We start from the raw sequence: 12,891 nt of genomic DNA on the forward strand, positions 1-12,891 counted from the left end.
ATTTATATAAACAATTCAATCAATCAGTGGGCAATATAAATAAGGGATAAATATATTATTTTTTTAAGAGTAATTAACTATTTTAAAAATATTGAAATTTGGAATCAGAATGTTTCTTGAATTTTCCAAAAAAAAACGAGAGATAGGCCTGGTGGTGGAGCAAAAAAGCATATTAACAAAACCACCAAAAGTGCAATGAAGTTTGTGTGAATCATGCTGACTTCTCCAAATCAATTTCATTTGGATAAAAAAGTAATCGTATGTTTTTAAAATCCAAATCCCACCAAATCTTATCAAATTTTATGGGATTTGGATATACTCATTAAAATCTCATGAAATCCCATAAAATTCTAAATAAATCCGAATTCTTTTTTTGAATCACCTTGCCAAACAATAAAAATAGGATTTTGAAATCCAAATCTCATGAAATCCTCCCAAATCCTGGTTGCCAAACACACCGTTAGAGTTATCCGTGAAATAGACCCTTCAACCTTGCACCAGGCGCTAAAACTACGACTGATTCATTGTTACGATTTACTTTAGTATGAAAATAAGGGAAATGTAAAACCCGCAAATTTCAAATTCAGTGTATTATTTTTTTACTCGAAATTCGTATTAAGTTATCAAGTTTTTTTAATTCAAGATTATCAAGATTATATAAAATAGTGTGGAATAATTAAATATTTTTGTACAAAATATCCAAAAAATTCAAATTTTTAGTTATAAATATACTTAGTTTTTTATTTTTGTATATAAATATAAATAGGTCAAGATCCAATAATTTAAATAATGAGATATTGAATATATACAATTATATATATGTGTATTTCGAAATTTTGGATATATAATTTCGAAATTTGAGAAATAAAATATAAGATAAAGATATATGGTAAGAGATAATGAAAATATACTTGTATATTTGGATAAGGATAATGAGATAGATAAGAGATGATAATCTATCATAGATTCAAATTTAATTTAAAAGTTTAAATGAGAAGATAATACACGATCTGGATAACAGCCACCTCTCTATAAATAGGAAAAGCTCTCATTCGAAATTTACACATCATATTACACTCCAATTTTCGAGTTTTGTTCTCCATATTTTCAAAATTTCTCCCCCAAAATTTTGCTGCAAATATCAAATTTCTGTCCAAGTTCAGAAAATTATTTTCCTCTCTCAAATGCTTGGAATCCAATCTCCACTGTTCCAAATATGCTTTCATATGTTTTGAATAACATATCCAAAATTCAACCAAATTAAATGGTTAGTTTTTCGTATATAGTTTTCGCAATAAAACTGCTCAAATTCTAGGCTGAAATAACATATCTACGGTTTTTCGTCCATAAACAGGATAAAACGACTTCAAACCCGATCTCTACCGTTCATAATTTATTTGATTAATTTTTAACGGACTGTGAAAGTTTAAGCCCGATCCAACGGTTCAATAAGGCGCAATGGATTTTGCAAGACGACCGATTTCCCGATCAATTCGCTGTTGTGTTTTCGAAGTGTTTCTTGCAAGATTCTTCTATGGTTTTCGAATTCTTTCGGTTACCATTTTTTTTTATTTTTCGAAAATTACGGTTGAGTGCAATTTTTTTCTATCCCTTCTTGATACGATTATCGTATGTTTTATGTTTTGGCACTGTGAGGATTCAACTGGATATGGGTGAGAACCCCAGAATGAGATATGTTTATGAGCCTTACACGGTGGGATTGTAAATGTTATATAGCATCGCCTCCTTATAGGAGAGAAAATTAGGGACTGATATCAGTAAACCATGAAAAGTTGAGTAATTTAACTGTCTTGGCCAAAATTATGCATATGGTTATGATGATGACATGTTATGAGAATGATGTTATACATGATATGATATGTGATTTTTGAAATTCATGTTAATTTTTTATGTATGTGCTCGAATGACCTCTGCTTAATAAGTGACGACCATATCATTCACCCTTTACTCTATCCTCCCCAGATAAGTCAGAAGAAGAAATAGAGGAAGAAGAATCAGATATCAGTTTTGGGGTTGGTAATAGACGCATAAAGAAGTTTAATCAAGTTTATTTTCTTTTTAGTTTTAAAGTTAAGTTATAAACATTTCCGCATATTTTATCGTTTTGTAGTTACTATTATAAAGACGATTCCATTTTATGATATTTATGAAATAAACTGGTTTGATTTATATTGTACTACAACACTTGTGTTTAACAATTATGTGATTGTTGAACAACGTCGGTATCGACTAACTCCGGTCTCAGGGCGTGACAGGTAATCCCACGTTGGAATGCATATTTCGTGATGTTAAAGTGTATAAGTTTTTTCTTATTGATATCTATCTATAAAATTGTGAGTATAATTTTACATTTTTCTCTATTTATAGGGTTCAAGCATACATGCAACAATCAAATATGGCGTCCATGAGAAAGTGAAATCAATCCTCAAATAAGTCATTTTTGTGCTATTAAAAACGTAATTGTTGCAGAAAACAAATTGAAATATTAGATGATGTCAAACAAATACAAAATTTATCGTTAAAAAAACAAATGCATGCGAGATTTTTTATGATACTTTTCCCTCGAAGATAATCAAGAGTTTTAGAAATTTGAAGAATGCGAATGTCGTTGATGAAACTCAACTTTATCAAAGATAATTGAACTACTTTATCAAAATTTAGTATTAAAAATTGCTAAAAAACTTAAAATATTTCTTCTTTCATTATTACCCGACTAATTAAATTTTCAAAATGATAGTGTCTTAGAGGGAAAAAAAAAAAAAAAAAAACCATTACTTTGGGATTCAATCTCATAATCTATGCTTTCCAATTATACAGTATATCCATTAAGATTCAAACAATCAAATTCCTTGATTGATTTTAAGATTCAACTTTTATACATGTTTGGGATTCAATCAAATACGAACAAATATGACATATTTTAGAATAGATTAAGATTTATGATAAATAAACAACTTAATATTTTATTTTGAAAATCAAACAAAAATTGTAATAAATTTTGTGCATTCAATGAACTTATCATATATTCCAAAATAGATCAAATTGCTTAATTTTTTAGAAATATACTAATAATTCTGACAAAATGAGGTGTATAAAATTTAAATACACTAAATATCTTGCATCACTTTATACCAAAAAAAATCTCTATAATAAAATAGACAATTTTCTAAGAAAACTGCACTACTTAATCAAAATTTAGTCTTAAAAATAGGAAAAACTTAATAATATTGTTGCTTTCAATATTACCCCAACTAATTTAAATTTTCAAAATGATCAGAGTCCTAGAGAAGGAAAATATTATATGTTAGGATCGAGTTAAAGTTTAGAGAGAAGAAATAAACTCTTTAAAAGATTTCGCGATTAAAAGAGTTACAATAGCCGTTCTTGAAATGTTAAAAAAACTAACCGAGCGTCAAGTAATTAAATAGAATTTGATTTTAAAACCAACCGGAAGAAACCCACAATAAATCCCTCTAAAAATCGATTAAAAATTTTGAAAAACATTTAAAAAGTATGCAAGTTGAAATGATGAGAATGGTTTGCTTGAAGAATTTTATCAATATTTTTATATTTGAAAAACACATAAAATGCTTCAACAATGCCTACCAAAAACGGTAGAAAAATTAAGTAAATGCGATAAATAAATATGCACAAATTTGTTTACGCATGTTCGGATATTAAGAATTCCAACGTCACTCATTCTCTCCCTTGGAAGGATTCATTATAAGACTTTGATTTATACAACCATTTGTATAAACTCATTTTAACTTAGGACTTAATATTTGCCTAATCGAAACTCCTAGCACTCTCGATATTAGGCTGCAATCTCATCCGCATAATGTTTAACGTCTTTTATAACAAGACTACAAATACAATTTTTAATGTGTTTGTATGAAGACTATCACTCAACTAAACTTTGAAGTTCATCTCTCTTGTATATGTGAGTGAATGTGTCTGTGAGGAAATTATTCAATTACAGTGTATATACTCTCAAACATATCCTAGCACACAAGGGGAAGAGCTCTCACTAACCTAATATATTAACTCAAACTCCCTTTTGTGCTTGATCTCATTTTAGTTAATTTCTTAATGTAGGATGCTCATGCTTTGAATCCACTTCAAAAACTTGTATTTGATCTTCAAGATGTTGTATGTATAGATTCAAAGAGTGATATATACATGAGGCAATATAATATGACCATTGGAAAATATTTTCTATTGTTTCTGATATTGCAACAGTCGTATTTGACTTTATGACAGGTTGCTTGTGCGGTATGGTTCCAGGAGCAAAACGGTTGAGTGGATGAGCAAAATTGAGTGAAATGTGAACTGGTTTGGTGAATATATCTCTTGATTCGTTGATTTCTGGGTAAAGTGGTAAAGATAAAAGAAGTTGTTATTTTTCTTAGCTTTCATAGAATCAAGAATATGCAACATATTCAAAACTAGTAACTTCATCGCGAATTATTAGCTTCTTAAGCGCTTCAATGTAGACTTCAACATTTGGAAATTATTTGTAGACCATTGTTTTAGATTTCCAACTCATGCTGAATCGTTCCATTACGTTAATTGAGTTGAGAGATATCGTCAAAATACTGTCGGCTCAAGGATGTTTGGTTGGTCGGATCTTACGACCACCATTTCGCCTAGATAACATTTGAATTCACTTGACCGACCTTGTCAAATTTTCAGTTTGATTCTATTTAAGTTTCAACTTGATATCTTACAATTACATACTTGATTAAATATGTTAGAAATACAATAACAAATTTTGTTATCACAAAAATTAACTTTGATAGCTTTTCCGCAACTAAACTTTAAGATTCAATCAATAATTCAACCTAATTCCTTAACTGAATTGAAGATTCAACTCTTATACACTTATTTATAAAATTACAACTTTTATACACTTATTTATACAATTGCATACTATGGTTCTATAGAAGGAAAATTCCATAAGTTTGAGATTCAATCCCATTATTTATGTTATCCAAGTATACATCCTATCAATTTTAATAATTCAAACAATCAACGTATTTTACCTCACAATTCTGTCATATTATGAAACCCATTTCATTCTTAAAATCGAGTATTTGAATTTTTTTTCCGGAAAAGTTCAAAAACCAAATCTGTCATATTACCTGAAAACAAACAAAACATTGGTGATAGATTTAAATTCATTAATCCTAATAAGGAATCAACATACAATATCAAACAAGGTAATCTTCTTGCCGAGCTTATATACAAATCCTAACTTTTAATTTGAGACGAAGCTCCAATGACACATAAGTTTTGTTTTGAGGCTTTGGATAAAAGCATGAAAGATATAATGAGATTTGTCAATTCTTCAGCCTTCATTTGTCTTTTGGAGGCAAAATAGTTGTTCTCGGTGGCGATTTTTGACAAATATTGCATGTTATTCCAAAATGCAGTTGGTAAGATATTGTTCTCGCCACCATCAATTCTTTGTATATATGGAGACATTGCACGATTTTGAGATTGAAGAAAAACATGCGACCACAAAATTTAGGTTATGATGAAGAATGTGCTAAACAAAGAAATTTTCAAATTGGAGTGCTAATATAGGAGATGGAAAAATTGGATAACCAAATGACAGTTATGCGAAATTCGATATTCTTGATTAATTTTTGCTGAAAGATTGTAACGATCCTATTGCAACAATAGTTAAGAGTATGTATCATTCTTGAGACATCACTATCAATGATGCTGCATATTTTCAGCAGAGAGCTATTTTGGCACCGACTCTTGATGACGTTCAGTTCAGAAATGAATATACGATATCTCTAAACCTTTATAAGGGAAGATTGTATTTAATTTGTGATACGACGTGCCACTCGGATAGAAATGTTGATATATTGCATGATGTGTATACCCCTGAATTCTTAAATAGAATAAGATGTTCTGGAGTACCAAAGCATGAATTAAACTTGATGGTTGGAACTTCGATTATGTTGCTGTGGAACATAGATCATTCTCTTGGATTATGTAATAGTACTAGATTGATTATGACGAGGCTCGGAAATCATGTTTTGGAAGGACAAATTTTGATTGGAAATAATGCAAGTCTTAAATTGTTTATTCCAAAAATGTCATTGACCACCTTATGATCTAGGACTTCCTTTTAAATTCCAACAAATACATTATCATTTGATTGTATCATATATAATGACAATCAATAAAAGTCAAGGTCAATCATTGTCTCATGTAGGACATCTTTTGAAGAGCCTGTTTTTGTCATAATCAGTTATATGTCGCTGTATCTAGTGTTACGGATTCTAGGGGTCTAAAAATTTTGATATGTGATAGGAACAACAAGAAAAATTCAACACATTGTATTTAAGGAAGTTTTTCAAATTTTATAGGATAATTTGTTTGTTTTCTAATTGTATTATCTATAACTCATATATCTAATTTTTATTTTAATTATTTGTTCGAATGCTCATACTTATTAATTTTTATTGTTAATGATATAAAATAACATTATGTGTATCACAAAGATGTGATACTAGTATTTAACAATACAGGAGTTTCTAATGTATTGAATTTTTAGAAGGGAATTTTAAGTGTAAATTTAACAAAATTGAAGATTTTTAGCTCGTCAAGAGGGGCTTTACCAATTTTTGTTTTATACAAAAAACCCATGAATGATTTATGCACTTAACCCAAAAGAAACAAGAATTATAAGAGTGGATCCGTGATTTGTCCTTTTTAGAAGTCAGAGCGACTCTAGTATGCATATAGGCAATCATTAAAATAAAGCTTACATCTTCCCAAAAAATGTAATAACACAACAACGCCTATTTTCCTGCCGATGAAGATGATTAAAAATGACAAGATTTCACAATGGACTCGGATGAATAAAGCATTGTCAACTATTATCTGTCTCCTTTCTCCTCCGATAAACTTTTTTATTTGGTTTACCTCTAGCTTCAAGGTTTTGCTGGTTCTGATTATTTTCTTTAGTTTTCGATGCGTTTACTTGACTCCTTAGCTGTAGTATTTCTCCCTTTGCAAATGCCAACTCGTGTTGCAGTTTCTTTCCTCTCTTTTCTAAACTCTCCAGCTCTTTTCCCAGTTCCATCACCACATTAGTGGCATATTCCAAGTTTTTCCGAGCTTCTTGATTCATTTGTTTTTGCTCGTCAAGAGACTTGTGGAGTGCATTTTTTTCATCTTCAAAACTGGAAATTGTAGAGTTAGCAGACTCGAGATTCCTCAAAAGAGTTGATTCATTCTGAGTCTTCTCGCCAAAAGATCTTGAAGTTGCTGCTAAATCTGCTTCAAGAATTTTTTGAGCTTCTTTGTTTCTTGAAATTTCCGTCTCGAAAACCAGTAATTCATTGTTCAAAGAAGATACAATTTTCCTTTCTTCCGTAAGAGCATCAGCAGCTGCTTCTGCTTTCCTGTGGGCATCAATGAGTTCTTTCTCTGAGCTATCACACTTTTGCACTGCAGCTGCCAATTCTCGGGACATAATTTCCAGTTTTTCATTCATTTCGCCCAAAAGTTCCTTTACCGACAATAATTCTCCTGCTAAGGATTCCTTACCTTCTTTCAATTCATCAATTTCACACTGCAATGATTCCGATGCTTTGGTAAACTCAGACTTAACCTTGGAGACCTCGGCTTCAAGTTCTGAGCACAAGCTTCTTGACTTCTGCAGCTGCTTTGATAGATCAGATGCCTCATTTCTTGATTTTTGTAGCGTTTCTTGTGTAATCTTGAGTTCTTGTTCAAGAATCTTCGCAGTTCTCAGTTCAACGTCCAACTTTTCTCTTAAATTCTCGTTCTCTCGAGTCAAATTAGCAATCAAGACTCCATCTTTGTTCACTTCATCCAATGCAATGTTAAGTTGTTCCTGAACCTGGTGGAGCTGCTTTTCCCTTTCACCCAAGCGCTCCTCATCCACAGCCATCTTCTTTTCTGCAGAAAATTTAAACTCATCGAACTCCTTTAAAATCCCATCAAGCTTTTTGCTCGATTCATCTCTCTCAGTAATTAAAGAGGTTAATTCTTTATTCAAATTCTTCAATGTCAAATTCTTCATTTCCAACTCCATTTCACTCTTCGAGACTGTACCTTTCAGTTCTTGGATCTCAGAATCTAACCCTTTCAGTTGATCTCGGGATTTCTGGTATACAGACCTCAGTTCATCACATTCTCGTTCTTTTTCAACAACTTTATAATCAAAATTTTGAAGATCATCCTCCTTAACTGTGATCTCTGAAGAAAGCACTCTGATCTTTTCTTGCAAGGCAGCTACAGAATCTAGCTTCTCCTGCATCGGTATTTGCAGTTCCCTTTTCTCGTCTTGGGACTTACTGAGGTTTCTTTCCAGATTCTCAACTTGGGTGATTAGAGCTTGGTTTAATCTTCTCTCATTTTGCACCTGCTTTCCCAGGTTTGTTATTGTACCATTTGCACTATTCAATCGATTGATCAAAGATTGTTGCATCTCATTTGTTTTTACGAAGTCCTGCTTCCGAGCTTCTTCATTTTTCAGCATGTTTGACTCAAACTCTTTTTCCATATTAGTGATTGCAGCTTCCTTTTCCTTCAGTTTATTTTTCACCTGAGTACCCAAGAAAATGACAAATAAATAATAGCAAAATTTTCTGGCTGAACCTCAAGCTCAAGTAGAAAAATTTAGTTAAAACTTTAGCTAAGCTTGCGTATAAATAAATTTTTATATAGTAAAATTATAAATTGCATTAATACATTATTTATTTCATTACACTCTAACAAACATAAGAAAACTCCATGCAGAAAAGGTTGATTTAAGTTTATTTTAGTTTTCCCTGGAGGTTTACAATAATTAAAACAAACCTAACTAACTTTAGAAATTACATATACCTCCACTAAGTTTGTATCAGTCTTACATTTATACCAACTAAGTTTAAATATTACATGCATATCCCATGAGGTTTTTATCTACCTTACAACTGCCCCCACATATTCAAGGTGATAATTGTAAGATGGACATACACCTCGAAGTATGTATATATAATTTTTAAAGTTAATGAGCGTAAATGTAAATTTGGTACATATATCATGAGAGGTATACGTGGCATTCAAAGTTGGATGTTTTTGTAATTCTTAGAAATCTTAGGGAAATATATGTAATTAACCCTACTATAATTAAGCTCAAACTCGAGTTTCTACTTGCCATGCACCAGAGAAAGAAGGCATATTGACATCAAATGCAACTAAATCAAAGAAAAGTGGAGAACTTTTTATAACATTTAGATCAGTGGTTTCAAGGCTGCTTGTTGATGCCAACTTAGCAAATATAGCAAAAACTTATGAACTCCTATAACACCAGAGAAGAAAGCATATCGATATCAAATGCAATCAAATCAAAGAATAATAAAGAATATTTTTTATTATATGTAATCAGTGGTTTCAAAGCTACTTGTTGATGACAATTTTACAAATATAACAAAAATAATATAATATCTTTTAAAATGGCTTACAGATTCTATGGTCGCATCAGAAGTGGCTTTTTCCTTCGTTGTTGATGAATAGAGAGCAGCAAGAACACCAGACGACAAAACCCCAATTGAATTGATAACTGAAAAGGTCGGGTGTGGGGCTGGGGATGCATTTTCCTTAATTGTTTGCTGGGCCCAAGAAACTTATTATTTAGGCAAATGATTTGGAGAATTATATGCAAGCTATCAACCTTTGAACCGTAAAACCAGTAGTTAAATAATGTACTCTCTACACCATGCTATATCAAAGAGAAGCACACCTCAGTATTTGGTATCCTGTCTTGTGTTTTCAATTCAGCACTTTCTTGTGTTCCCAGTTCAGCACTTTCTTCTGTTCTCGACTTGGTACTTTCTTGCGTTCTCAACTCAGTATTTTCTTGTATTAACATTGACTCAGTATTTTCTTGTGATCTCGACTCAGTATCTTCTGAAATGAAACAGTAAAACCCCGAAAGTATAGTTGTTAGCCATAACTTATAAGATGATTGGTATTGGGAAAGATAGGTATGAATTTTCTTTCAAGTAGTCAATTAACGCACTGAATAGTAATTGCCAAAATTCAAACACCCCAAGTCATGGATTCATCCATCATCTAAATTATAACTCCCCACAGTCTTGGAAAAGCCAGCTACATGAATTAAATAGTATTCAATGATCTTAAAAACACAGGAAGAATAGAATCCACTAGGTGCATCTTTAATAGATTCCTTAATTGTGTGGAAAAGGTGAGGTCCTATATAATTCAGGATGAATAGCAAGTTGCTAAACATGGTAGGTTAGAGAACATATTTTGCAAAAGTAAAACTATCATTTCAACCACCTCCCATGAGTTTGTGTTTTTCAGAAGTGAAAGGTTCAAAACCCTTGGTGCGGAAAATCCTATATATTTCATTAAGTTGGTAACTTGTTACCTAATATTCAATCAACATGCATACATGTGTACACCTTATAGATTAATTATTCCCAGTATCTGGTTTGCATGGAAGTGAACATTAAAAAAGATGAATACAGTATAAACTCCATATCTGTAATCTCTATTGGATAATCATAATATTTTCAGTCCCAAAGTCGGCTAAAAGAATAAATGAAAGTTTTTGATAAATTAAAAAGATATTTTTTAATTGAAAACCCTTATGCAACTTTATTAACCATTCATCTCACAATTAATGGTTCATGTATCTCATCTGTCATTATTGATTTTTGAACGTTCTTCAAATGGGAAGTCTTTGTGTTTGGTACAGCATACTTTTCAAATGGGAAGCCATAATGGTCACATAATGTTTCACTTAGCTCACCCATTACCACTTTAGTCGCTTTCTTTTCCGGTTCAATCAACACAATCTGTTCCTAGCACTAGAAATGAGCCAGGACTTCTTTGGTGGGGTGGGTGGGTGTGTGTTGGTGGGTGGTGGTGGGGGTGGGGGGGGGGGGGGGGGGGGGGGTAAGAGGGGGCACTTAAAATTTAAAAGTGTTGGGAGCCAGAACAACACTTCTAGTCCTGTCCCCTTCCAATACTGACTGACTCTAGATGAAGTCGTATCCACCCCCTTGTCTCGTTTTCATAGTTGTTTGCATTTCTCCAGCACATTGGAGATTAAAACTATGTTTCAAGAGTTTGAATATAAGGGGACTACATATTCCATATCTTCAACAAAACTATGCAAGTTCTTTTGATCTTAGCAAGTTTAAATTCCATCAAATATTGAAATTAGAAACCTATTTTTAAATCATCGCCAATTGGTTATACCGAATGTTACCACCGATTAAAAGACATCATATTACTGATGTAACTTTAGCCAAAGACATGCATTGTGAAGGAGCTAAAAAAATGCAGGCCGGCAGCCAGACCATACGAAACACTCGAATCATAGCTAAACAAGTACTGATTGTGCCAATCTTTAATAAGGAATCCTATGAGCATCTTCCTTAACTAATTGAAAAGTCAATAACAAAACTAATGGACACACTTTCAAGAAATCAACTTCCCAAGTTGAAGATAACAATCTTGATTTACAAAGATTTACAATGTCATTAAATAAAGGAGAAGTAAAAGTTAAAGTTACTTTCAATCGAGCGACCATTCCTTGCCCGCCCGCGCCGATTCCATCCTGATAGCAAACCAGGAACACATAAAAACCAAATTGCCACAAAACATTGCTTCTCCAACAAAAACAAAATAGTAAACAAAACAACAATTACAAACACAATAAAAAAAAAACAAAAAACAAATGCCAGCCGACCTACAACGTAGCCATCGACAGCATCTGCCCTCGTCCCAAGAAACGGAACTAAACCAAAACCCATGAACAGAATCGCCCTCCTTGCACAAATATCGCTTTGTTTTGAATTTTCTTGCAGCAAAAAAGCCATGGCGGCCCTTTTCTTTCTCCGGCACAGAGCATTTCTTGTGTCAGAAAATGGGAGCGGAGAGGAGTCGGAGGCGAGGAATTGGCATAGTGGAGAGTGCAGAAAGCAAGAATTCCCTATCACAGATCCAACCATGGCAAAAATTCAATATTTTTTTCTACATTTTGCTGATTTTTGGTTGATAGACTATACAATACACTGCCCCATCAAAGGCTCAAATCCAATTTTTACTGTTTTTATTTTATTTTCATATTTAATATTTTATTTATGGATTATACTGGACTCGGAATTAGGGATATCAATGGGTCCGGGTGACCCACCCATCTGGGACGGGTTTGAGCATACTAAATAGGTCATGGGGTGGGTCTCGGGTCCAATTTTTGAGACCCGTCTGGGTATGGGGCGGGTCATGGGTCCTATAATACCCAACCCATACCCGCCTCATATATGTGGATATAAATTGATGTGCTCGCGAAGATGGTTGTGAGGTGACGTGGAAGATAAATAAATCACATTTTTATTTTGTCATTGTACTTTCATTTTAATTTTGTTACTATACTTTCTCTCTTTAAATTACATTGTTTTTACGGTTTTAAATTACAGTTTTATTTTTTCAATGTACTTTCTCTCTTTAATTTTGTAAGTAATTCTTCAAGTAATTTACCAACTTGTCCCACCATTCTTGATGAAGAGGAAGATGATCCTGAATAATGTGTCTGAAAGATTGCTTACTCGCTGATTTTACATTGATCTGTTTAAGTTATGTTATGACTTATTTTTGAGGATGTCAAGACTTTTTATTGGAGAGCTAGTAACTCTTTTTTTTTATGTGATTCATTATGTCGTGAAAATAATTTGTTTGTTATTATTAAGTGTGGTCGAAGACATGAATTAGTTTTCTATTGTGTTGTATTTAGAGGATTGTTTGTTTCATAATTCAGTCATGTGATAAGAAGATTATTGTTTTCATTTAAAAAAAATTCGGTCTCGC

General features: G+C 32.4%; 1 protein-coding gene across 2 annotated transcripts; it reads right to left on the reverse strand.

Annotated features, from left to right (window-relative positions):
• Positions 1-6,729: 6,729 nt before the first annotated feature.
• LOC140976544 (MAR-binding filament-like protein 1-1) lies at positions 6,730-12,098 on the reverse strand. Of its 2 annotated transcripts, none has more exons than XM_073440774.1 (5): positions 11,774-12,098; positions 11,597-11,641; positions 9,794-9,957; positions 9,516-9,662; positions 6,730-8,614 (listed from the first exon to the last, which is right to left on the reverse strand). In XM_073440774.1, the coding sequence occupies exons 1-5, from the start codon at positions 12,033-12,035 to the stop codon at positions 6,911-6,913; spliced, it is 2,322 nt and encodes a 773-aa protein (XP_073296875.1). In that variant the 5' UTR covers positions 12,036-12,098; the 3' UTR covers positions 6,730-6,910. The 2 variants fall into 2 exon arrangements, with proteins under 2 accessions (XP_073296875.1, XP_073296874.1); XM_073440773.1 differs by having other exon boundaries at positions 6,731-8,614; positions 9,794-9,960.
• Between the last annotated feature and the right edge of the window lie 793 nt (positions 12,099-12,891).

The sequence above is a fragment of the Primulina huaijiensis genome, chromosome 5, assembly GCF_012295235.1.
Source record: "Primulina huaijiensis isolate GDHJ02 chromosome 5, ASM1229523v2, whole genome shotgun sequence".
NCBI lineage: Eukaryota > Viridiplantae > Streptophyta > Magnoliopsida > Lamiales > Gesneriaceae > Primulina > Primulina huaijiensis.